Below are 27,384 nucleotides of genomic sequence, written 5' to 3'. Positions count from 1 at the left end.
AAAAAAAAAAAAAAAAAAAAAAAAAAAAAAAAAAAAAAGAAAAAAGGCTGAAACAAAAAAAAATAAATTGTTTTTTATTATTTAAAAATATCTTATTTAAAAAAAGGAAATAATGTAAAGTTCTTTGATGTTATATTTTTTTATTATTAAAAATTATGCTAGTTATTAAAAAAGAGAAATGTGCAGCTTTAAATTTTTTGACATAAATATAAAATCAGAATTTCAGAATATTTTGAAAATAAAAGAAGCAATAATCTGAAGATTGATGTAAATATTTATAAAAGGAACTTAAATTTTAATTTAATTTTTTTATAGTACCTATAAAAAATATAAATTTTTTTTTCGTAAAAATTATGTTTTCAAGAAAAAATAATAAAATATAAAACTATATACACTCACAAATATGTATATATAAATATATATATATATATATATATATATATATATATATATAGTTCAATTACATATATAGTATTTTTATGAATGAAAGTCATTTCTTATCTTTTGAAGAAAAAATATAAATATTACCATTACGTAATATAGCATATTCCTCTCTATTTGGCAAAATTTCCTTCCTTCTTCCATCATAAAATAATATTTGTATATGACCATCGTTGTATTTGCAATCTATTTGTCCACTTGGAAACCTTGAATAAAAAAAGAAAAAAATTAATATTAAAAATATATTTAAAAATATAGAATAATAATTTTTTTTATATTCTTATTTTTTACTTATTTAAATGGCATTTATTTGGTATGTTTACTTGATATATACCTTTACTAACAAAATTGTATAACTAAGTAGAAAAGAATTTTCATTAATATTAAAACAAATATAAAGTTTATTGTAAAATTAAATATAAAGAATAACTTCAATTCATAAAAAAAATATTATAAGAAAATAAGTGTAGAATATTGTAATTTTTTAAATATATATATATATATATATATATATATATATATATATATATATATATATATATATATATAAAGATAATAATATCATACCATATAGGAATTTGATAACTTTGCCTTATAATCTTTACTTGGATAAAGATAAATAGTTAAATTACTTGGATGGATAATTTTTTTGTTTTTATTTTTTTCAATTATTTTTAAACCATCATCAAATAATGTTTCAACCTTTCCATCAATAAATGCTTGTCTATATTTTATTTTTTTTGATGATGAAAAAACTGATTTAATAACTTCTTCACAAATATTAAATAATTCATCAAAATTAAAATTTAGTATAAACTCCCAACTTTTACCAAAAGGATTTAAATTATAATAATTATTTGTTGATCCATTTTTCATATAATTACTTTGTATCAAATTATTATTTATGTTAATTTTATTATTACAATCATCATATGAACTTCTATTAACAGGATAATTGTTTACATGTTTATTATTGGTCAAATTATTATTTAAATAATTCATAGTAACATTCGATATATTTTTCTGTAAATATTTTGAATTTTCTTTTGAATATTCATAATTTTTTTTTTCTTTCATCTTTGAGGTACTTGTATAATTGCTAATATCTTCATTTGTTTTATGAGTTAATAAGTTATCAACTAAATTTTCATTCACATTTGTTAAAGAATTTTTATGATTATCATTAACGCTTTGTGTAGTTGGTATATTGTTATTTATAATTAAATTATTTACTGATATTTTTTCATTTAAATTTTCAAACATTATGTCATAATTTTTTGTTACTTTCATTTTTTCATTTTTAGAATATAAATAATTATTTGAAAAAGAAGAATTTTTAAGATTTTCATCATTCATATTTATGTCTTCATAAATAATATTTTTGTTTATAAAGTTATTTGTTTCATTGTTATTTTCATAAAAAAATTCTTTGTAATTTTTTTGATCAGTAGTAATACTACTTTTTTCTTCTTCCATATCTAATTTATCATTATTTAATATTTTTTTATTTTTTTCTATTATTGATTTTACTTTTTTCAAATTTTTATTTATATATTCTTCACTTGTTTTAAGAGAATCTGAATTTTTCATATCTTCTTTATGAACAAATAAATTACTAAGTGTAATTTTTTTTTTTTTTTTTAAACTATTACTCGATACATTTATACATGTATCATCTTTTCGTGAAAATTTTTTGAAATTTTCATTATCACTATTGGAACTATAATATATTATGTCTAATTCATTATGAATTTTTTTATTTTTATCATTTATTATTTCTTTTATTTCATTGGAATTTTCAGATATATCCGATTCTCTGTATTCTTTCATATCATGTATATATGCAAACTTATTTTTTATTTCATTTTTTCTATCTTTTTTTGTTTTCTTCTTTAACGCATATTCTCCCACATCATCTTTGTTTTCTATTTGATCATTACTCATTAAATTATAATTTGATTCTTCCTCTGTATAATCATACAATTCTTTTTTTTTTTTTTCGTTAGCATTTTTTGCTAGTTTCATAATTGTTTTTTCTTGATAACTTTCTAACTTTTTCCTGTATTCTTCTGATATTTTTAAATCTGTTTTAAGCTTCTCATTTTCTTTTGTTAAGCTTTCAATTCCCTTTTTTAGTTTATCTACAATTGTTTTATGTTGTTTTCTTTCCTTTTCTATATTATCTTCTAATTCTTTAATTTTATTTTTAAACATTGCTATTTCATTTGTTAATTTCCTTCTATTTAATACAATATTTCTTTGTTTTTCTACTTCATTTTCTATTCTTTTTTTTTCTTTACTCCACTTTTTTTTTTCTTCCTCAATTGTTTTAATCATTTTTTTTTTTTCTTCTTCCATTTTGTTTTTCATTTCTTCTCTTTCTAATTCTATTTCAGCGCTTTTTGCTATTAATTCATATTCTAATTTTTTTACTTTATTTTGTTCTTTTTCTAACTTATTTATTTGCTTATTCAATTCTTCACCTAATTCTTTTAATTCGTCATGTTTATTGTATTCATTCGTTTTTTTAGTCTTTTTTTTATCTTTATTATGCATATTATCTTTTTTTCTTAATGACATTTTATCAATGCTATCTTTTTCATTATTTGCCTTTGATGTTTCAACATTTTCTTTTAAAACTGTCATTATTTTTTTTTTTTTTAATTTTTCTTTCCTCATATTTTCATTATCAATTTCTTCCCATTGCTCTTCATCATTTAAGTCAACGTATATTATATCAGCTTCATCATTATTATTTTTCGTAGAATTTTTATGTTCATTTTTTTTTTCATTTTTAAATGAATTTAAATAGTTTTTTGTGTTATTTTTTAAAAAGTTATCTTTATTTTCAGGGAAAAAATTCTTATTTTTTTTCAAAAATAAAGAATTTTTAATTGTTTTATTACTAGTAGTATTTTTATTTTTGTTAATTTTTATTAGACTTTCGTTACTATTAAAAATTTTATCATTTTCACTACGAAAATCTGTCTTTAAATGATTCTTTTTCGTTTTAAAATTTATGTTTGTTTGTACAAGAGATATACTATCTTCGTTTAATTTTTTATCATTCTCATTAGTTGTATCATTGACATCTTTCCTGTTATCTTCACAACTATTTGCTTTATCATTGCTATTATTTAAATCTTTTTCATACAGACTGAGATTATCATCATTACTGCTATGAAAATTATCATAATCATCTTTGTTAGTATTACAATCATAACTAACTTTATCGTCATAATAGTTACTATTTATAATTTTTACACTGTTACTATCATAATCGTTATTCTTTTTACTACTATTGCTATTATCAACCGTACTATCATTATTACTTAAACTTATATCATTATTTTTAATAGGATTACTATTATCATTTAAACTACTGTAACTATTATGAATAATATAATCATCATTATTTATACTATTATTAACAGATATACCCTCTTTAAATATATCATTAGGAACATTAATAAAAGAACAATCCTTGTTATTCGAGCTATTATCACAATTTTTAGCATTATTGTTATAATCTGAATATTTATCATTATTTTCATTATTAAATATGCCTTCATCTTTTTGTAAAAAATTTCTTTTATCTTTTAAATTCATTTTATTACTAAGTAAATTATTAGCACCTTTCATACTATCTCTTAAGAATGTTAATAAATTTCCATCGTATGTATTCACTTTTTTCTTTTCAGAGTTATTCCCTTTAAAATTATCAATATCATTATAGTCTTTTTCATATTCATTTGTATCTAAATGATTATATATATAATTTGAAAAAGAGTTTTTTAATTTTAAGTCACACTCTTTTTCTTTATTATTATTATTAATACTAATATTAATAATATCAGTAATATTATTACTATTTTTAGTAATATCATTATTATAATTATTTTCACTAATATTGTTATTATTATTTTCACTAATGTAGTTATTATTATTTTCATTAATATCGTTATTATTATTTTCACTAATATTGTTATTATTATTTTCACTAATATTGTTATTATTATTTTCACTAATATTGTTATTATTATTTTCAATAATATTGTTATTATTATTTTCACTAATGTTGTTACTATTATTATCACTAATGTTGTTACTATTATTTTCACTAATGTTATTATTATTTTCACTAATATTGTTATTATTATTTTCACTAATATTGTTATTATTATTTTCACTTATATTGTTATTATTATTTTCACTAATATCGTTATTATTATTATTATTATTATTTTTATTATTATTATTAAAATCATTAATATTATTATCACTATCATAATTATTAATATTATCATTACTATTATTATCGTTTATATTATCCCATAAGTGCATAGCAGAATCATTAATATTAAATGGGGAATTTGAATGAACTTCATCGTTATCTGTTTCAGTATTACTGCTGTTGTATTCTAAATTTTGAAAAAAAGTATCATTATTTCTTTTGGTAAAATTATCTTCATACAAGGGATTTCCTCTTTGATGATTTCTAGAATTTTCTAATTCCTCATATATATCTTTAAATAAGCAAGATTCTTGGTCATCTTTTTTATTTTCATCTAGTTGATTACTAAGTTCATCGTTTGAAAATTTTCTATCATCTTCATCATTTAATTTATTTACAACTTTCTTTATCTTTTCTTGATATATATCATCATTTTTATTTTCATCATCACCATTATTAAATCTTAAATTATTACTATTTTCTTCCTTATCTTCTCCATCTGATCTTGTATCAATTCTATTTAATTGTACTTTATTATTATTTATTTTTATTTTATCACTTTCAGTAAAAAAACTATTTTGTTTCGATTCTTCTTTATTTAATTTTTTTCTTATATTTTTTTCTAAACTTTGTGTATATTCTAATTCTCCAAATGTATCATTAGTCCAGTTTTCCTCATAAGCATCATAATAATCATCAAATTCTTCATTATTTCTTTTCATTTTACTCATACATATATATATACAAAAATAATTAAAATAAAATAAAACAAAACAATATATTAAGTAAATTATTAGATAATGTGTAATTCATTGATATTTTATTATAAATTTTTTTTTTTTTTTTTTTTTTTTATCAATAATTTCTCATTATCATATTTCTTTATTAAACATTGCTCATTGTATTTTACTTTAATTTTCTTTTAGTTTATTTTATTTTATTTTATTATTTTTTTTTTTTTTTAAATTATTTAGATTTAAGATATAACAGAATTTATTTTTTAAAAAAAAAAAAAAAAAAAAAGTCATTTCTTAATTTAATCATAATAAAGACATAAAAATAAGTATATATATGTTACTTTATATATTATGTCAGAATATAATTTCATTGAATCTAGTAATTAATTAACTTACATTGTACCTGATGTATTATTTGTCTTTTTCTATTTTATATAATCTTCATTCCTTAATATTTTATAAAAATAATAAGGTTAAATTAGTTACAAAAGCATCAAAATGTACTAATAATAATTATTTATTTTACATGAATAAATAATAGGAGAGATTTTACCATTAATTTGAAAATTTATACTTCATACTTAATTTAAAATGTAAGATCAAAATTTTATTTTAATTTTTAATTTTTTTTAAGAAAATTTCTCGTTAATTTATTTGTAAAGTAAAAATAAAATAATTTTTATAATTTAAAAATAAAAAATTAAAAGCTTAGTAGAAAAAAATATTTCAATATGAAACTAAAAAAGAAAGAAAAAATACTTTAGATTCAGCATAACATTATTTTTTTAAATGGGAATAAAATAATGTTGTTATTAAAATAAATTAATAGAAATATTTGTTAATAAACATATATAAAAAAAAATTATTTCAATATTTAGTTTCTTATCTTATTAATATTATAATTATTTGAAATTTTCTTGTAAATCTCGATAGCATTAATGAACTTGAGGAAAAACAAAATATATTTTTAAAAAAAAGTATAAAAATATAGCAATTTACGAAAATTTTTTGTGTAAAAGTAAATGATTTATATTTCTTTATAATTAAGAATTAAAAGCTAAAAGTACTATAAATTGTAAAATTTTTAAAATTTCGTATATGTACTTTTATGTGTATTTCTTTTTTTTCTTTATTAGTTTTTTATTCCTATTTTTATTTTTCAATATTATTATTTTGTTTTAATATACTTTTAAGAATAAAATGATGCTATTTTTGTTATAGATATACTTAATTTTATAAAATGTTCCTTAAATAGTTTTTTTTATAAAATTATAAAATTTTTATATTTGTATATATATATAAATTACGCAATTTATGAATATATTTATTTTATTATGTTAGTAAATAATCATTTAAATAATATCATAATTTAATAACAAACTTATAAACATGAAATATAAAAAATGGCAATTTTAATTAAAGAAAATATACCATCATTAGTTGATATGTCAATTCAAGATTTCATAAAATTAGGAATAAATGGAGTATATACAACTATGAAAACAGTATTATCTCATGAATATATTTTTAACTTAACTTTACATATGAAAAATTTATGTAAGTATACAACAGAATTTTTGAATTTGCAAAGGACAAAAGATAACGAAGAATACATATCTAAAATTTTAAAATGTGTAACAGTGGAAAATATACGTAAACACTGTTGTGAAAATATTAAAAAAGCTTTTGAATTTCTAAATAATTTAAATGATGATTTAAAAAGAAAATATTTCAATGAAAATTCAGATTACATGATAATTGTAACTGTAATGTGGGAAACTGAAAATAATAATATTTCGTTAAATAGAAATTATTCTATTTTATGTTTTATAAAATCTTTGCCATGTCATCCTAATAATATACAAATTGATATTATGTATGGTCAAAGAAAATTACCAAATATAAAATATACAGATGTTTTTGAAATTAAAGATAAGTTATTAAAAATGAAATGCCCAGATAGTCATGAAATAGTTTTATATAATGATAAACATGAAATAACTGAAGGATTAACTTGTAATTTTTTTTGTTTTTTCAATGATACATTGTACACATCTAAAGATGAATTAGTTTTAAATGGAACAATAAGAAAAGAAATAATAGACCTGTGTGAAAAAGAAGGTGTGAAGTTAAAGAAAGATTCTATTAACATAAAAGATATTGAATACTTTGAATTCTGCTTTATATGTTCTACAACTAGAAATATCTTACCAATTAAAAAAATTATACTTTTTTCAGACAACAAGAAAACATTTGAAAAAAATGTAAATCATCCTATTTTGATTCATCTTCAAAAAAAATTACAGGAAATAATTGAAAAGAAAAAAGAAAAATATGATGTATATATTAGTTAGAATAATATATATATATATATATATACACATATTCATTTAATTTTTAACTTTATACTTTTTTATATATCTTTTGGGTCTTTTTATTAGATTTTTCACTTATTACTTTATTTTTATTTATAAATTTAATATAATCTTTTTTTTTATTTTTTATATTAATATTCATTTTTTTTTTTTTTTTTTCAATGTTTTTTTCTTGCATGGCAATACTTTAAAAATGAAAGGAAAAAAAAAAAATAGCTCATTATAATTTTAAGATGTGTTCATAATTTTTTTTTATTCATGTTTGTGTTAATATTAAATAAATTAAAAAAAAAAAAAAAAAAAAAAAAAAAAAAACAAAGTAATAAAAATATCTTTTCCTTAATTATTCTATTTCTATTTTTTAAGTTATTAAAAATAATGAAACAATTTTTTCTTTAATTATAGATACACTTATAGCTTTAAGTGATTATAATATTATTCTGCTTCAACTTAATCTCCTAAAAAAATTTAAACATACAAAATATATTATGTATATATATTATATATTTATATATATATACATACATAGCAAAATATTTTTATTTTTAATTATGTAATAAAAACGAGGGTTTTTTTTAATGTGCGTTCAAAAACTACACCAAAAATTTTCAAAAAGTTTATTATGTTACAATTTTAAATTATATAAATATTTTTAGTATTAACGAAACTTGAATTTTTTATATTTTATAGTAGAATTATAGAATTTTTTATAAAAAAAATTTAAATAAACAAATATATATATATATTTATACAAGTGCAAACTCATTTTTATTTTTTTTTTTTTGTGTTGTAAAATGCAGTATATTGTTTATAAAATAAAACTTAAAAACAAATGAAAATCAATTTGTTACATAAATCTTATCATATAACCACAATTATGTTTTTCAAAAAATTATTTAAAATTTTTAAAAAAAATAGCTCATCAATCTTTTTTCTCATAACATTATTGTATTTTTTGTACACATATGTATCCATATTTCTTTATATATTTAATAATGCTCTATTTTATTTATTTGTGAATATATCGTTTTTTTATTTATGTTTTCATTTTGTTGTTAGAGCTTTAACGTATCCTGGAAGTTTATTTATTTTCTACCATAAGGTGACTATTAAAAAAAAAAAAAAAAAATTGCGTCTATATATATATATTTGTTTTTATTATATAAATTGTAAAAACATATAATTTTTTACCATTTTTTATAAAAATCTCAATTTTCTTTTTTTTTCCTTCTTTTATTAAGACTAATTATGATAATAGAATAGAAATATGTAAATTTTATTTAAAAGAGACAGTAAAATTAACATGTTTAATAAATGATGTAGGTGAAAGAATTAAAGAAATAGCTAAAAATGACGATAAAACTAACGATTATATTATGATTAAATTAGAACAACTATTTTCAGATTATAATAATAAAGATGCCTATTTTAATTTTTTTAGTAGCTTAAATATATTTTATACACTATATATTAGTTATTACCTTTATATTAATTTAGAAGAAAATGCTGATTTAAGTGATGAACAGTTAAATTTTTATTATTATTTAAAATTTTTTATGATAAGAATCAACGAAATAAAGGTATATATTAATAAAAGTGATATAATATACCCCGAATTATTTACTGAAATAAAAATACGAAGAGATTTCAATGAGTGTGTAAATGAATTCATGAAAAATAAAAATACTTTATATGAACAAAATTTTGAAGAAAAAGTGAAAAAGGAAAATAAATTAAATTCACCATATGAAAAATGGAAGTGTAAGATTCTTAATTACATATTTAATATTAAAGAATTAAATAATAGTAAAATACAAGAAGAATCAAAATTTTTAATATCTACAAATAACAATAATAATACTAATAGGTATTATAATATTTATAATAATAAACCTATCCATATTAGTGATAAGATAAATAATAGCAATTATGATAGTGAAAAAGATGTATATAATTTTAGTGATAAAAATAAAAACACATATAATGATTTTAACCATATAAAAAATGAAAATACAAATTTAAGAAATAATAATGTATATATGAATAATATTCCTTCTAATTATGTTAATATAAAATTTTTAAGTTTATTTTATCATGAAAACTATGAAAAATCCATTACACATGTGAATTATAAAGATTTTTTTATGGAAGTAAATTATCATGATTTTTTGAAATTATTAGACGATTTGACATTCTTTTTAAATAAGCTAAGTGATATATTTAAAATTAATACGTTAAGGAAAAAATTCCAAATAAAAAATGCCTATAGTTTTATTAATAATTTTTCAAAAAACCATATAGCAGGGACATTAGACTTATTTAAATATGAAATGATATATAAATATTATGCAAAACAACAGTATATGTATATTAATAAAACAAAAATAGATTGTATGTTTATTCCTTGTAAGAAATTTTTAAATGATAAAATGCAAAAATATATAAATTTAAAAAAATCAGGAAAGAGTTTAGATATATATGAAAATTCCTCAAATAATAATTCTATTTTTTTTAATGCTTTTAATAATGAATTTTATAATTATATATATCATAATGATTATTTATATGATATTCCATTAGTACTATATTTTAATCCTAATGGCTCATATTATGAATTAAATGCTTGTTGTTCTGGAACAATTCAGTTTTATTTAGAAAACAATATTAATGTTTTTGTTTATAATTATAGAGGTTACGGAAAGTCAAAAGGATTTCCGAATTTTAACAAAAACAATATAGATGCGTTGAAAATTTCTGAATATCTTTTATCAAAAAAAGTGAAATATTTAGGATTGCATGGAAGATCAATAGGTGGACCGTTATGTTCTTATGTTACCTATCATTTGTGTAATTTCGATAAAAAAAACAGTAATACAGAATTAATGGATAAATTATATAAGAATGAACTCCACAAAAAAAGAATTAATAAACAAATAAATAAAATAAATAGATTGATGAATAAAAAAAAAAAAAAAATTTCAGAGAAATTATTATTTCCTTTTAAATATATAATGATATTTTTACAATATATTACTTTATTAAAATTAAGAGTATACAATTCACGAATGAAAAAAAAGATGAACCTAAATAATGTAAGTTCAAAAAAATTATTAAATTGTAGTAATTCATTAGAAAATTCGAAAATATCATTTGTATGCATTGATAAATCATTTTATAATTTTGAAGAGGTAGCAAAATATATGATAGGTGAATATGCATACAATGTTTTGCAATTTACATCATATAAATTAGACATAACAAAATATTATATAAATTCTAATGTACCAAAAATTTTAATCTATGATAATTATGATGAAATAATTCATTACATGTCTAATGCATTAACTGGTATATCAAAAGAAGTATCAAAATTATATAAAAATGGAAAACTAAATATGAATACCCAAAGAAGAAAAAGTGAGATAAAACAAAGCAAAAGAGAAGATTATGAAAACGATGATTTAAATACTGACGATTTATTGCCATTAGTAGAAAATACAGATGATTATAATATAATTAATAACATTAATAAAGATACAGAAATTGAAAAAAATAATAATTTTTATGATATGAAAAAAAGTAACAATTATAAAAACAATAACTTAAATAGAAATAGTATAAATATATTAAATGAAAAACCTCATTATAATGATATATTTATTATAGATGAATATATCGATAATTGTTGGTTAGATAATAAATTAAAAAATATTGATTTCAGGCTATTTTTGCAAAGCTGGAAAATATTAAATGATTGTATTTTATTTTTAAATAAGTCTTCAACAACAAATAACTCTTTTATTTCAATAGGTTTAGAAACTTATACTTCTATTATGTCTTTATATAATTCTAAAGAAGATAAATTAGAAAAACAAACACAGAATGCCATATATTGTATATATAATGATAATTTTAGTTTTATCAGCCCTTTTAAAAAAGTAAACTCTACTTATGAAGATTTCATAATGGAGTATATGAATGATGATTCTATTTTTAAAAAAACGAATATATATGATATGCTAAAAGAAGATGAAGATTTTAAACATGAAATGGATAAACTTAACAAAATTTTAAAGGATCTTTATATGTCTAAAAGAAAAGAAATAGAAAAAGTTCATTTTACTTATAGTGGTTTTTTTTTGAAAAATGATTTTTTATATGATTATATAAATACAGAGAACAGAAATAATGATCAACCTGCATTTCATATAGAAGATATAGATGTAATAACATTTTTAAATGAATTTAGTAGCTCTATAGATGAAATTATAAACACAATAAATTATAATTTAAACTCTTGTGGACAATTATTTAATGAATTAAACAAAGTTCCAGAAAAAGAAAAAGTAAATTTTTTAAAATATTTTATTTGTAGAATGAAAGTTTTTGGTTCTTATCCTTCTCAATGTTTTAATTTACAAAAAAAAAATGAATTTTTTAATCATCTTTATCATATTCCTTATATTTTTTCTCATTATTATGAAAAAGAGTTGTTAAATGATAATGAAGAAAAAAAAAATATATTTAACATGAACAATAAAAATGAGAAAGAAGATGAAAAAAGTAGTATGAACATATCTAAAGAAGATATACATTTCACAAATAGTAATTTTGCATATAAGAATAGATCAACTATTAACAATTTTTCTGAAACAAATAGAAATTATTTTAATGAAGATAATATAAGTAGAACATATGTTACAATAAAAAAGTCTATGTTATTGCATGATTTAATTATCTGTTTAAATTATTTTAAAGAATATAATAATAGTAGTACTTTTAATATATTTTATAAATTAGTTGATAATACATATATAATAGATATAAAACAGTTATTGTCATTTTTAAAAAGCAGAAGCAACTTATCTATAAAATCTAATAAATTTCTTGATATATTTGCCAATGATATTGGAATTGATGCAAATAATATTAATCTTCCTGAACATTTAGAAAAATATGTAAGTTGGATGAGATTAAATAATAGAATGACTATTTGTAAAATATATCAACTAATAAGAAATGAATTAAATAAAATAAAAACTTATACAGAAAAGTTAACTTCTGAATATAGCACAATTAGTCAAAATACAAATATTCAATTTATAATTTTTTTAATATATCGCATATCAATATTTAAAAAAATAATAACACATACTTATATTATTTATACATTTTTTCAACGTTTGAATAAATCGTTAGACATGAATATTAATCAAGATGATCTAGATAAAAACTTAGACATAAAATTATTGGAACCTATTAAATCTTTTAAAATTTTTTATAAAGATTATTATAAAATATATTCTCCAAAGTAAATAATTAATTATTCTATTTGTTTTATGTTTTATTTTTTTTATTATTTTTTTTTTTAATTCTTCTATATTTATTTTTAATATTTTTTCATTTATATAATTATTTTTATTTTTTTTTTTTCATTTTTTTTTCTTTTTTTTTTTTTTAGGGTTCTCGGCTTCCCATTGCTTGTAAATAGTGGGCATAACGGCAATTTAAATAAAAATGAAGAAAATTTTTTACACATTTGTTTAAATTCCTTTTTAAAACAATATATTTGATTTAAATTAATAAATATTTTTATAAAACACAATAGAGAAAAAAATAAATATATGAAAATAAAATAAAAAAATACCAAAAACCATACCTTATTTTTGGATATATATATATTTATATAAAAGGAAAGTAAAACAAAACGAAATACTATATTTAGTATAAAAACTTATATATTATTTTTAAAAAAAAAATTTTTTTTTTGCAGAACTCTTAATTTTAATAATAATAATTATTCCATTTTACTGATATAAAAAACACAAATAAAATTATACTTGAAATAGAACCAAAACAAATAAATAAAATAACATTCTTATTATAGTTTCCAACTTTAAACAACTTTTTAGTTTTCATTACTTTTTTGTAATCACAATCTACAAAAGAAAAAAAAAAGAAAAAAAATATCATATACATAAATATACATAAATATATATGTATATATATATATGTTACAATGTATACATACAAAATTTTTATATCCAATTTCATTTTCTCTTTTACTTACTATTTGTTTTTATATCATATTCTTTAAAATAAATATAATGATCCTTTTTATTAATCTTCTCGTTACAGTATATGTTTTGTATTTTTATATTTTTCAGTATAGATGATTGCAATTGGTTATTATTTCTCTTTTTAAAAATATTCCCTAATCCGTTTAGTAATAAATTTATTTTTTTCATTTTTTCTTCTATTTTTACGATAAACTGTTATTTAATTTTAACAATTAAAAACGGGTATAAATATATATTAATAAAATTATTAAAATAGGAAACATATAAGATAAATAAAATATAAATTAAAAAAGAAATAAAAAAAAAAAAAAAAAGCTGAACTTAAATAAAACTGTAATATAATTTAATGGTGTAATAAATTATTCGTTTTAATATAATTCTTCATTCTTATGTTTATGTATATTTTTATATTTTTTTTTTTTAATCTATAAATTCTTAACTTTCCATTTCTCAATTTTTTTTTTTTGTCTTTCTATATCATTTAAAACTCCTTCATATCTTCTTCTATAATCAGAATATTTTGTAGTTTTTACATAATAATACACACCAACACTCAAAATACATGTAGAAATTAGTAATATTTGCCCACTGAATCTTTTCATAATACTCCTTATAAAAAAATTATCTTTTTCTATAATTTTTTTTATTTATTTATTACATAAAAAATTCTAAATATTTTGGTTATGCCATAAATCAAAAAAAATATTTAAATACAAGTTTAGTAGTAATATCATGTTCTCTTTTTCTTTAGTGATGTTTAAATAAAATTTCTTTTAAATTCAAATATCTCAATATACATAATAGCTATGTTTTTTTTTTTTTTTTTTTTTTTTTTTTTTTTTTTTTTTTTGTAATAAAGTAATTTTATTATAATCCTCAAAATGAAAAGAATATAATAAACAAATTAAATAAAATAAAATTAAAACTTTTAATTTTTAATATACATCTTTTTATTTATGCATTTATATAAAAAAAGATATATATAAAAAAAAAAAAAAAAAAAACATATATAAAATCCTATACAAAATTATAAAAATTTTTAAAAAAATTTTTCAATGAACATAAAAAATGTTAAAAGGAATAAATTAATTTAAATATTTTACGATATTTTAAATAATTAAATTATTTTTTTGATAATATGCACTTTTAAAGAATAATTACATTTTGTAATTTAAAAATTTTAATTTTAAATAAATATTTCAATAAAATTCATTAGTTTATTAAAATGTATATATAATAATAATAATCTAATTAAATATATGTAATAATAATCATAATAATTTGTGCTTTTTAATTTTAGCATACAACTAAATATATTAATAAAAATAATTCCTTTTAAAAATATTATGATTTTTGTAAAATAAATATATTTATATATGTAGCAAACTTTTATAAAGAAGTAGAGTTTTTTTTTTTTTTTTTTTTTTATTTGTTTTATAAAAATGTTATATCTTAAAATCTTTTAATTAAATATGTAAATGTGTACAACATTATTTTTTAAAATATTTATAGTAATTATAATTATATATATATATATATATATATATATATATATATATATATATATATATATATATTTTTAAGTTTAAGAATATTTTATAAAATATTTTCTTTTTTATAATACAGGATAGAAGACATCTTTACCAATTCCACAAAATAAGTTATCACCATTTTTATTTCTAATAATTCTCATAAAACCATTTTCTCCCCAATTACTTCCCCATGAATTTTTTATAATCCAGTAGTATATAAAATTATCATCTTCATCAGAAAAAGATCCTTTGTATTTTTGTAAATTTTTATTTTTTTCAACTTGCCCGTATCCAACTAAAAGAACGGCATGATTTACTTCTTTTGTACATATACCATCAAAAATACCTTCATGATAAAAAACAAAATCATCACTTGCACCTACACAAACAGATAAAGGGCCAACCTTATTCAGAGCTTCTATTAATTCATTTTCTTTAACACTACCAATTGAAGTTAAAGAAACTTTATTTGTACATCTATAATTTAAGCAAAAAATATTTTCCATTATTTTATATTCATACTGTTCTTCAAAACATATTTTATTTTCCAATGCATATAAAAAAGCATAAAATGGATGGCATCCATCACATCCAAAACATTTTTTAGAACAATCTATTACTTCTTGTTCACTCAAACTTATCATTTTCTTATTTTTATATGCATACATACTTTCAATATTTCCTACACCTGCAAAGGCCCAACAAGATCCACATACCCCTTGATCTTTTGGTTCATGTACTATTCCTTTTTCTCTATAATCTAGATTAGTAGGAAATGTACTAAATAAATCTTTATTTTTTTCTTTTTCTTCAATTCCTTTCACACTTTTTAATATGGTACTAAATGGTTTTACATGTTTTTCTATCAAATGAGAAGGTACTGGAACTAACTTTTTAAAATAATTTTCTAATTCCTTTTTAGAATAATCACTAAATTTATTTACCTTCTTTTTATATAAATGATTTTCTGTATTATGTTTTTTTATTTCTAAATAATTTATTTTAAAATTTTCATATTTTTCTATTTTTTCTTTCATACTATTATAATTCTTATTATGCTCATTCATAAATTCATAAAATTTAGATACATATTTTAAATTACTATATAAATTTACCAATGCTTTACTATCATATAACTCCTCATTCTTATCATATTCTCTATATAAATTATTATCATTCTTTTTTGCTATTCCATTTAATAAAATATACTCCTCTTTTTCATTCTTTTTGCTAAATTTTTTTTGTAATAAATCATCTAATATTTCGAATAATCTTTCTTTACTTATATTATTCTTCTCATCAATTAAATTGTATAAATCATCAATTATTATATTTTTATTAACTTTTTTCTTTTGTAAATCATTACTATTATAATCATTTTCTATTTTTTCATCATTTTTTAAACTGTTTTCTTCCTTATACCTTTTTAATAAATCTTTAAATATTTCTATTTCATCACTATTAAAAATTAAGTCATGACTCTCTATAGAATTATTAGTAAAGTATAATAAAATTAAAGAACAAATTATAAAAGTTATTAGAGCATATATATATATTCTAAAGACTTTCTTCTCTTCATTTTTAAAATGTTCCTTCTTTTTTGATAGACTTTCTAAACCACGTCTTGATAAGGTATGATTATTTATTTCTTTTTTCATTTTTCTATATTAAATTAAAAATGAAATAAAAATAATAAAAAAAAAAAAAAAAAAGAAAAGAAGAGAAGATTAATAAAAAAAGATAAAAAACATAACAGTTAATTTAATAATCTCAATGGAAAAAAAAGAAATTCATAAATTTTAAGACTAAAAAAGAAAAATAAAAAAGTCTGTATTTATATCAAATAATTATAAAAAGAAATGAATTTTTTTTTTTTTTTAATAAGAATAAATTTCATTACTGTAACTAAAAAAATTACATTATTTATTTTATTAAACAAAAAATAATAACTAATAAAAAAAATAAAAATAAGTGGGACAAAACTTTATATAATAAAAAACATCTCTTATAAAAAAATTATTCTCACAAAAAAAATAATAAAAGATTCTCCTCTATGAAATATTTTTATAATATAAAATATTCACACATTCTTTTATATTCCATATAAAGAATATAAAATAAAATAAAAACTTTCGGAAGTCGTTTAATGCAAATAATTGAAATTTTTAAAATTTAGAAGTATGAAAATAAATAATTTGAAAAATAGATAAAAACACTTACATTTAACATTATTGCAAAAAAAAAAAAATATTTATACTTTTATTTTTTTTTTCTATCTTACAAAAAATTTATAAAACATCTAGTATATTTTTAAAAAGTTCATGGAGAAAAACTAATTAATGAATTATAGTTTTAAACTAAGTTATAATAAATAACAATAGTTCATATGAATTATTTATAAATTATAATAAGAAAAATATCCTAAAAAAAAAAAATTATTTTAATAAGTTAAATCTATAAAAAAGGATTTTAACAAATAAAAAAAGGAGAAAAAATATATTCATTTATATTTATGAATAAAAAAGCAAAATATTGTTATAAACAAAGAAAAAAAAAAAAAATAAAAAATAAAATAAAATAAAATAAAAAAAAAAGAACAAAAGCATCATGAGCTTAAACATGAAAAAAAAAAAAAAAAAAAAAAAAGNACAATAGTTCATATGAATTATTTATAAATTATAATAAGAAAAATATCCTAAAAAAAAAAAATTATTTTAATAAGTTAAATCTATAAAAAAGGATTTTAACAAATAAAAAAAGGAGAAAAAATATATTCATTTATATTTATGAATAAAAAAGCAAAATATTGTTATAAACAAAGAAAAAAAAAAAAAATAAAAAATAAAATAAAATAAAATAAAAAAAAAAGAACAAAAGCATCATGAGCTTAAACATGAAAAAAAAAAAAAAAAAAAATAAAGGAAATGAAAATAATTAACTTAAATAAAATAAAATAAAAAAATTCGACAAAAAATTATTAAGAAGACTAAAATAATAAATATTTCTTCTCATATTTTAAAATATAAAATATAAAATAAATTATATACGAAAAAAAAAAATTTTTAACTTTTTTAAAAAAATATATTTAACTACTAAAATGAACAATTATAAAGATTTTTAAAATATTAGTTATTAAAAAAATTAATTGAATCTACATGATTTAAAGATTTATGAAAGGAAATAAATTAAATGGTATAATAGGACAATTTAAAAAAATTATATTTAAAATTTTTTTGTAATAATAATATTTTTTATAATTTTTTATCTTAAAATATGATTGATAATACATATATATATTTAAATATTCATACATAAAATCAGTTTGACTGTTTAAATGGAATAAAAACTGGTTATTTGAGAAATTACTTTTTGTTGTATCATTTTTTTCTTCATTTTTGCCATTCCTCTTTTTTTTACTCTTAATAAGATAATCTATATTTTGGTAATGATTATTTAATAGTGATAAAATATTTATAACTCTTAAATATTTTTTTTTTAAAAAATAATATCGAGCATATAAAATTTTCACTTTTCTATCATTATAATATATTTTATTTAATAAAGATAAATAAATTTTTATATTTTTTATTAGCCTATATTTTTTTTGTCTGTTTTTTGTTTCATCTTTGTAAACAAAAGAATTAAATAAATGTTCTTCATCTAGATATGTATTATTTGTTTCTATATTATTAGCTTTTTTTCTTTTCTTCTCACATTGCTTATTTTTTTTTATTTCTTTTTTTTTCATTTCTGTTGTGTTTTTATTACAGTGGTCATTATTGTTAATTTGCTTTGTGATAAATTTATTTTTATTTATGTTTTTAAAAGGCCAATAACTATTTCTTACTTCTTTCTTTTCTAATGTTTGAAAAGAAAGTTTAAAATCATTTTTACAAAATTTGTCATTAAAAGAAACACAATTATTATCTAAAACAATTTTTGGTTGGTAAAACATATTCAACTTAAAATTATGCATATAATATTCATTTTCAAAAAAAAGAGTTTTTGTATATAGATTTTTACTATTGAAAAATAATCTCTTATTTTTCAAATTATTAAAGAAATACTTCATTTCCATATAATAATACATATTATTTAGTTTTTTTTTTTTATAATCAGTACTCTTGTACTTCTTTTCGCATTTTGAATATAAATAAAACAGATATAAACATTTTAAACACATAAATTGATGTGTTAAATTATAGAAAAATGTGGTATTCTCGAAATTATAATTATTATTATTATTATTTAAACTTAAGTAAAATTCTATGTAAGTACTAATTATATTAAAAAAATATATAATTAGTTTTGCATCTACTTTTAAATATATCAATATTTCGCTTAAATTTATCCATATTATTGTTTCAAAATACACATTTTTTAAACTAACTTTTCTTAAACAGTTATTTTTATTTTTATTGCAGAAATAATGATAATAATTCTTATTAATTAGTTTATTACTTTCTTTGAAATTTGTGAAAAAATAATCGCTATTTTCAAATTCTTCATTTTTAAAATATAAATCATTGTTCATTTCATGTAATTCACATTTAATTCTATTTAAATTTATGTTAGACATAATATTATTTAAATAAAAATATATAAATGAATCTGAACCTTTTCTTTTAACAATTTTTTTATAAATATATTTATATAAAATCATTATTAATGGTATTGAACAAGGTAATAATTTTATTTTACTAACATCAATATATTCATTTTTATTTATGTGATTTTTATTTATATTACTTTTATTAACATTACACATGCTACTAATACTTCCATTGTCTTTTCTAACATATAAATTTCTTCCTTTTATTCTTTCATTGTCGTAAATTTCATTCTCATTTTTTTTTAATGATACTTTTTTTTTATTACTTTTATTAGTTTTAACATTTTCTTTTCCTAAAATTTTAAAAAAAAATTTTATTTTATCAATTTCTTCTTCAATATTAGACGTTAACTTATTCTTTTTTGATTTCCTATTTTTCATTAAATTGTTACAACATTTAATATTCCTATGAATGCTATAGTATAATTCAGAATCATTTTTATAATTTTCATTATTGTCATCAAATATATCGTTAGAAGAATGACTAAAATTATTTGAGTCAAGTTCATCATCTAAAAAAAATATATCTGATGAAGAACTTATGTTTGTTTTAATTTTATGTTTTTTTGATATTTCTTGTAATACTGAATATCTTAAATGTTTAATTTTAAAACCATTATTATTTTTTTCTTTATTATTCCCTTTTTCCCAAAAAAAAAAAATGTCACAAATACAAAAAAAATTAATTAGAAAATGAACATATATATAAAAAAAAAAAAAATTGTATGAAAAGAAATTTATAGCCTTGTTTAAAATTACAAAAGAAGTTTTATTAATATAATTTTTTTCAAGTAAAATGTTATCATGAAGATTTTTAGGTTTATTAATATATTTTTCTTTATTAGGTATACTTCTGTGATTTTTAATAATATGATTTTTCTCTATTTGTTGTATATTATTATATTCATTATTTTTATTAACTTTATAATTTATATCCTTACTTTCAACAAATAACTGTTTTTCTTTTTTTTTGTCCATTTCCATTTCATTTAAATGAATGATTTTTTTATCATTTTTTGCAATATTATCTTTTTCATAATTACTACATTTTTCTTTTTTAACTGTATTTATATCACATTTGAATAAATCATAAATATTAAAAAATTCTTTTTTTTTTTTTTTATTTACGTTATGGGATTCGAATACATCATTAATATTTGTAATAGAATTATAAAAGTTAGGCGATTTATATTTTAATTTATTAATTAAGAATATATATTGATTATCATAAAACTCAAAAATAGAAGAGTTATCTATCTTACATTTGTTATAATCAGATAATTTATTACTATCGTTATGTTTTTTTCTCATTTTTTTATTAAAAGAGTAATATCTTTTATGAAAAAATTTCTCATCTCTAATTCTCCTAGAGCTTGATGCTACAATACTTAATAAAAAAAAAGGAAAAGCATATGCATTATAAAAGTTTTTTAAAAGAAAATTTTTACAAATATAAATACATTTATTAATTTTTAATTTATATAAATAAATAACACACAAATAATAATAACTTAATATATTATTATGGTCTACACTGATACTTTTAATTATATACTTATAGCTTAGATTTAGTAACTTCATATAATCATTTTTTACAATACTACTTATATTTATTTCGTTATTTATTAAGTCTTTTTCATATATCAAGTTTACTTCCCTTATATTGTCATAATAATAATTATTATTTATTTGCTTTAATAATGAAATACCTATTATATAATATAACTTACAACCCCTTAATTTATTTACATCAATCTTATGATGAAAAAAATATTCTCCTTTTAAATGATCTTTTTCACTTAAATTATTTGTATGGATATCATTATATTTTTCTTCGAATGAAAATTCATTATTCAAATCTGAATTTTTGTCTTTTAAATTGAATCTACTTTTATTAAAATAAGATGTTTTTTCCTTTAAATCATTATTTTTATGATTCATAGAAATATGTGTATCATAAAATGCTTCTTTAAAATTTATAATTTTTTCATCTTTATTGAATATTTTCATAAATTTTTCCTTTGATAGAATTACACCTGATTCTTCCTTAATACCTGTATTTATCTTATTTTTTATTTCATTGCATTTTTTTTGATTTTTTTTTTGTTTAGAATCAATAATTAAATTAAATTTATGAGCATTTTTAAAAAAAAAAAATAAATATTTTAAAGAGTTTTGTACACATATGTGGCCACTATGCAAATAATTGAAATTTACTTTTAACTCAAATAAAATATCAAAAAACAAAGAAAACCTAAATGATTTTATTTCACATAACTTTTCATAAAAATTTTTTCTTTCATTTAGGAAAGTACTTTTTTCATTTAATTTATATTTATCATTTATATAATTTGTGCTATAAGTGTTAATTATGTAATCATCATAGTGAATATCTTCATTATTCATATAAAAAAAAAATTTAATTTTGTCATGTTCTACATCAAAATGTAGTCTTTTTTCACCTGTTTCGTTAATTTTATTATTTTCTAATTCATTTTTTTTTTTAAGATTATTACCTGTGTGTTGATTTATTAATTTACAATGCACATGATTAATGTATCTCAAAATAGATATAACTAAATTATAGTTCCTGTACAAATAATTTAATAATGCTATACGTTGATATAAAGAAAAAATTAAATAGGTATTAAATCTAGTAAAAAAAGATAATGCTATTATTTGTTCATATTTTTTTATAAGAAAATATTTGCCTTTATGATTAAGTTTTTTGTTTAATTCATAAACATCTACATGATAGTAATCATTAAATAAGTAATTTTTTTCTACAAAATTCTTTAATTCTAATGATAAATTATTAATTTTCCTTAGTTTTCCATTAAATTCAATAAAATTGCACACAGTTATATAATATATATTTTTATTAACATGATCATATTTTTTGCTCACTTTCTTTAAGTTTGAAGAATATTTTTTATTAAATATATTGTTCCTCTTTTCTTTTTTATCATTTAATAAAGAATGCTTTTGTTTATACTTTTTCTCATTTTTTAAGTCCTTTTTTTTATAATAAATTATTTTATTATCATTTGAAGGAGAATATAATAATTTTTTTTTTCTTATATTATAATTAAAAAATTTTCTCTTTTTTTTTTTTTGATGATAAATATTTGATGAGAATTCTCTTTTTGTACACACAAACGATTTTTCACATTTATTTAACCTATTATTACAATTTTTATAACAATTATGAGTATTTAATATACTAATGCTTTCAAATCTAAATTTATCTAACTGAAAATTTTTATTATTATGACAATTCTTTTTAATATTTATATAAATAAAAGGAAAATGAAAATTAATATATGGTAATATTATGACTGACAACATTTCAGTTATTAAAAATAAGAAAAAAATATGTTCATATTTTTCTATGTTAATTTTAGCATTATAACTAATAAAATTTTTTCTATATGTTTCTCTTAATAAATTTATACTTTTAAAATTATAATTTTTTTTATTATTTATGAAAATAGAGTCCATGTGTATTTTTTTATTTTCTTTTAAACTTTTACAATCCTCACTTTGTTTTGATAGTCTTTTTTTGTTTTTTGTCTTATAATGAATATTTTTTCTCATTTTGACGTTAATAGTTTTATTTATAAACATGGAATTATATATCTTATTATCTTTTTTTTTATTTTTATTTAAATACTTTTCTTTTATATATTTTTTATAATATGATATTTCATCACCAATATCTTTATTTGGCTTACAGAGAAAATTATAGAAATTATATCTTAATTTCTGTTTTCGTTTTAGAACATTAACAAAATTAAAATATTCATTTATATCTTTTTTATGTGTATTAATGTATAAATATTCATCAAAAATATATAAATACAAAAAATTATAAATTAAGATTTTCAATTCATTATTATTAAAATTAAAAAATTTTTTCAAATTGTGTGTTTTTAAATTTATATTATTATGTTCATTTAAATTCCTATTTACACTAAATATATTTCTATTAATTCTTTTTTTAAAAATGGTATCAATCAAATTATCATTCTTTTCTTTGTTATAACACTTTTCATCCTTATCATACATACTATCACAAGATACAGGTCTTATATTATATATAAAATCATTTTTTATTCTTTTCTTTGTGTTTATATCACTAGAATAGGTGTAACTTTTCGTATTAATATCATCATTATGAGTTTCAAAATTTTGTTTTGATCTATTTAGTATAATGTCAGAATTATATTTTTTATAATTGAAGTTATTATAGCATTTATCATTTCTGAAATCTATAATATTGTTGTTATTAATAGAAATTTTATCGATATTTTCAGAATTATTATAAAAACTATTAGCAAAATCTTTTTTAAACAAAATTCTTTCAGATTCATCATTTACATTTACTTTTTCATTATTCTTAATAAAATTATAATCATTATTTATATAATTGCTTAAAAAATATTTTTCTAAGTTGTCTTCTTTAATTAAAAAATCGCAATTCTTAAAAGAATCAGAAGAAAAAATTCTAACATAACCTTTTAAATTTTTACTATATTCCTTCCCTATATTTACATAATCATCTTTATTATTTTTTAATTTCAAGTCATTATTTAAACTGTCTTTTAAATTATAATTGCTTTTATCTATATTATGTTTATAACATTCATTAATTTCTTCATTATTAACATTATATTCATTATTCATAGTATTGAAAAAAAGACTGTTTTCATTTCTATTTTTTTTATCTCGTAATAATAAAGAATCCTTTTTGAAAAGATTTAAGTATATTTTTAAAAAAGTATGTTTTAAGTCATAATCGTTCAGCAAACTATTTTCATATAGGTGGAATAAACTTATATGGTTATCTAAAAATATTATTCTTTTCATTACATACATATTTTTTTCATATGTGAATATATTGGAATCATAATATTTTATAATTTTATCTAAATATAAATAATATATTATATTTTTTAAATTATAATTATTTTGATAGAATATATACTTGGTTTCTATATGATTTATTAAATTCAAGTAAATTAAAATATGTTTTTTTATTCCATTAAAAATGTATTTATAATTATATGAAATTGAATTCTTTATAATATTAGTAACAACTATATCATCAACCTTATTTAAATGTATATTGAGTGATTTATTTAAAAAGAAGAAATTACAATATTTAGAATAATGATTTTCTTCCCAGTAATCATTTATAAAATAAAAATTATTATTCTTTCTTAAAATTTTTAGAATATAATTAAAAATGCGAACAGTTTTCTTATTATTTATAATAGGATTTATACAACTATTTTTATTATTTTTATTGCTATTATCACTACTACTGTTGTATTTGCTATCGCTAAACAATCTTACAGAGGAAGAATAAAAATTATTATCATTTAATTCTTTTCTGTTATTTAAAACATACTTTTTATTTAAATTTTCTAATTTATTTTTTAAAATATTCTCCTTTTTTAATTCTATATTTTTATTTAAATAATCTATATTTTCCTTAATATTAAATGAATTTAGTTTATTAATTTCATGACTTAAATCAAATATTTTCAATTTCTTTTGATAATTCTCAAAAATATAATAAAAATACAAATAAATATTTTTATATATATATAGTGCAACATTTATGAAATTTAATTTACTAAAAATTAAAGCCATTACCAATAATCCTTCAATGGTGTTTATTTGTTTAAAATATGAAAAATATATTAAAACATCAAAAAAATAATTATAGAAATAGTATCTTTTATCTTTAATCTTTATTAAATTTCTTAAAATTCTTTCTTTTTTAGACATATTTATTTTTTCATTATATTCGTTATTCACTATATTTCTTAATTTTTTTATATTACATATTTTTTCATCTAAAGGAATATTTTTTAAAACTTCTATTAACTTTTCAAAGGATTTTTGTTTATATTTTATTTTTAGAAATAACAAATATACATCTAAAGTTAAATCCTGTTTTACTTCCCTTCTTTTTTTATTTTTATCGCTTTTTGAATTTTCATTAAAAAGAAGTTTATTTTCGCTTTTTAATGAACTATGTTCTTTTAAAATAATATCATTACTTCTTTTCTTTGAATCAGTAAAATTATAATTTCCTTCTTTCATTAAATCTTCCAAGTTTTCCTTATAAACATTATGAGATAAATTAGATGATTTTATTTTATAATTTTTTAAATATTTATTTCTGTTGTTGATATTATAATATCCATTATCATTTTTATCTATTTTTTTAGCATTATTATTATTATTTGAAATTTCTTTTTTATCTTGAATTTTGTTAATACTTTTATTTGTATTTTCATTTATGAAATCATTTTTATCAACAATATTTGTAATATTAAATTTATTTTCAAATGTGTTTTTGGAAACAAATGCTTCTCTTTTCTGATATTTTTTATTCCTTTCATTTTCATTTTTTAATAGAAAAGACGATGCTTTCTTTTCATGTAAAGTATCATAATAATCATATATTTTACTTTTTAATTCAGGTGAGAATAAGCTACTTATTCTTATTTTCTTTTTTTCGTTCTCACTATAATATTTCCTAATTTTTTTAAATTTTTTTTTTAAATATATATATTCAAAAAATTTAACTTTAGCATTATGAAAATCATTTAAATTGATATACGCAATAATAACAGATACATATAAAAAATACAAAACAGAATTAATATCAATATACTTAATATTTTTTTTATTGATTTCATATTTTAACTTTTTGTTATTACTAAATAAATATATATCAAAATAACTGAAAGTTGGTAATGTCAAATTGCTGTTTATAATAATTTTGTCTAATTTTTCTAAATCATTTTTTTTTACATTGTAATAAAAATCAATAATTTCCAATTTTTTATCTTCATTAGAATAATTTTGTTGTGAATATTTGTTTTCTTCTAATAGGAAATTATTCCTTTCATTTTTTGTAATTTTTTTATTCAGCTTTAATACATTTTCTTTTATGAAATTATCTCCATATATTAATCTTTTGCCTTTTTTATTTAAATTTAGAATTTTTATTATTTTAGAATATCGAAAATTATGACTAAAAGCTTTATTTTTACTTAAAAAACTATTTGCATATATAATGAAAACATTTTTAAATGAATCAAAGTTACTTATCACTTCTTTAAATTTATGATAATTTAATAATCTATTGTTATGACGAATGTAATTCCTTAAAATAGTTCTTAGTTTATGTCTATCATACTTTTCAATGTTCTCATTTAATAAATTTATATCTGATGTTTTATATTTATCATCTATTTTTAACTCTCCCTTTTTTATATTATTTATCATTTTTGATTTTTGCATTTGCTAATATTCTATTATCACAATTTTTTTTTTTTTTTTTTTTTTTTTGC

At 17.1% G+C, this 27,384-nt stretch overlaps 7 protein-coding genes across 7 annotated transcripts; 2 read left to right on the top strand and 5 right to left on the bottom strand.

Annotated features, from left to right (window-relative positions):
- Window positions 1-295: 295 nt before the first annotated feature.
- SAS4 (spindle assembly abnormal protein 4, putative) lies at window positions 296-5,397 on the bottom strand (the record flags this gene model as incomplete). The annotated part of the gene is made up of 4 exons (XM_028670889.1): window positions 296-318; window positions 529-647; window positions 733-797; window positions 1,009-5,397. The coding sequence occupies 4 exons, from the start codon at window positions 5,395-5,397 to the stop codon at window positions 296-298; spliced, it is 4,596 nt and encodes a 1,531-aa protein (XP_028527596.1).
- Window positions 5,398-6,815: 1,418 nt separating this feature from the next.
- Window positions 6,816-7,766, top strand: ADCL (aminodeoxychorismate lyase, putative; the record flags this gene model as incomplete). Its single annotated transcript, XM_028670887.1, has 1 exon — window positions 6,816-7,766. The coding sequence occupies one exon, from the start codon at window positions 6,816-6,818 to the stop codon at window positions 7,764-7,766; it is 951 nt and encodes a 316-aa protein (XP_028527595.1).
- Window positions 7,767-8,619: 853 nt separating this feature from the next.
- On the top strand, window positions 8,620-13,360 carry PGAL8A_00217600 (conserved Plasmodium protein, unknown function; the record flags this gene model as incomplete). The annotated part of the gene is made up of 3 exons (XM_028670886.1): window positions 8,620-8,889; window positions 9,029-13,098; window positions 13,249-13,360. The coding sequence occupies 3 exons, from the start codon at window positions 8,620-8,622 to the stop codon at window positions 13,358-13,360; spliced, it is 4,452 nt and encodes a 1,483-aa protein (XP_028527594.1).
- Window positions 13,361-13,571: 211 nt separating this feature from the next.
- Window positions 13,572-14,035, bottom strand: PGAL8A_00217500 (conserved Plasmodium protein, unknown function; the record flags this gene model as incomplete). Its single annotated transcript, XM_028670885.1, has 2 exons — window positions 13,572-13,726; window positions 13,858-14,035. 2 exons carry the CDS (start codon window positions 14,033-14,035, stop codon window positions 13,572-13,574), a joined length of 333 nt encoding a protein of 110 aa, XP_028527593.1.
- Window positions 14,036-14,292: 257 nt separating this feature from the next.
- On the bottom strand, window positions 14,293-14,469 carry PGAL8A_00217400 (conserved Plasmodium protein, unknown function; the record flags this gene model as incomplete). The annotated part of the gene is made up of 1 exon (XM_028670884.1): window positions 14,293-14,469. The coding sequence occupies one exon, from the start codon at window positions 14,467-14,469 to the stop codon at window positions 14,293-14,295; it is 177 nt and encodes a 58-aa protein (XP_028527592.1).
- A 1,013-nt stretch (window positions 14,470-15,482) lies between these two features.
- On the bottom strand, window positions 15,483-17,057 carry FP1 (cysteine proteinase falcipain 1, putative; the record flags this gene model as incomplete). The annotated part of the gene is made up of 1 exon (XM_028670883.1): window positions 15,483-17,057. The coding sequence occupies one exon, from the start codon at window positions 17,055-17,057 to the stop codon at window positions 15,483-15,485; it is 1,575 nt and encodes a 524-aa protein (XP_028527591.1).
- Window positions 17,058-18,559: 1,502 nt separating this feature from the next.
- Window positions 18,560-27,334, bottom strand: PGAL8A_00217200 (conserved Plasmodium protein, unknown function; the record flags this gene model as incomplete). The annotated part of the gene is made up of 1 exon (XM_028670882.1): window positions 18,560-27,334. The coding sequence occupies one exon, from the start codon at window positions 27,332-27,334 to the stop codon at window positions 18,560-18,562; it is 8,775 nt and encodes a 2,924-aa protein (XP_028527590.1).
- Between the last annotated feature and the right edge of the window lie 50 nt (window positions 27,335-27,384).

Source organism: Plasmodium gallinaceum, assembly GCF_900005855.1.
Source record: "Plasmodium gallinaceum strain 8A genome assembly, contig: PGAL8A_v1_76, whole genome shotgun sequence".
Taxonomy (NCBI): Eukaryota; Apicomplexa; class Aconoidasida; order Haemosporida; family Plasmodiidae; genus Plasmodium; species Plasmodium gallinaceum.
Note: the sequence above shows the minus strand (reverse complement) of the source record. Positions and strands in the feature narration are given on the sequence as shown.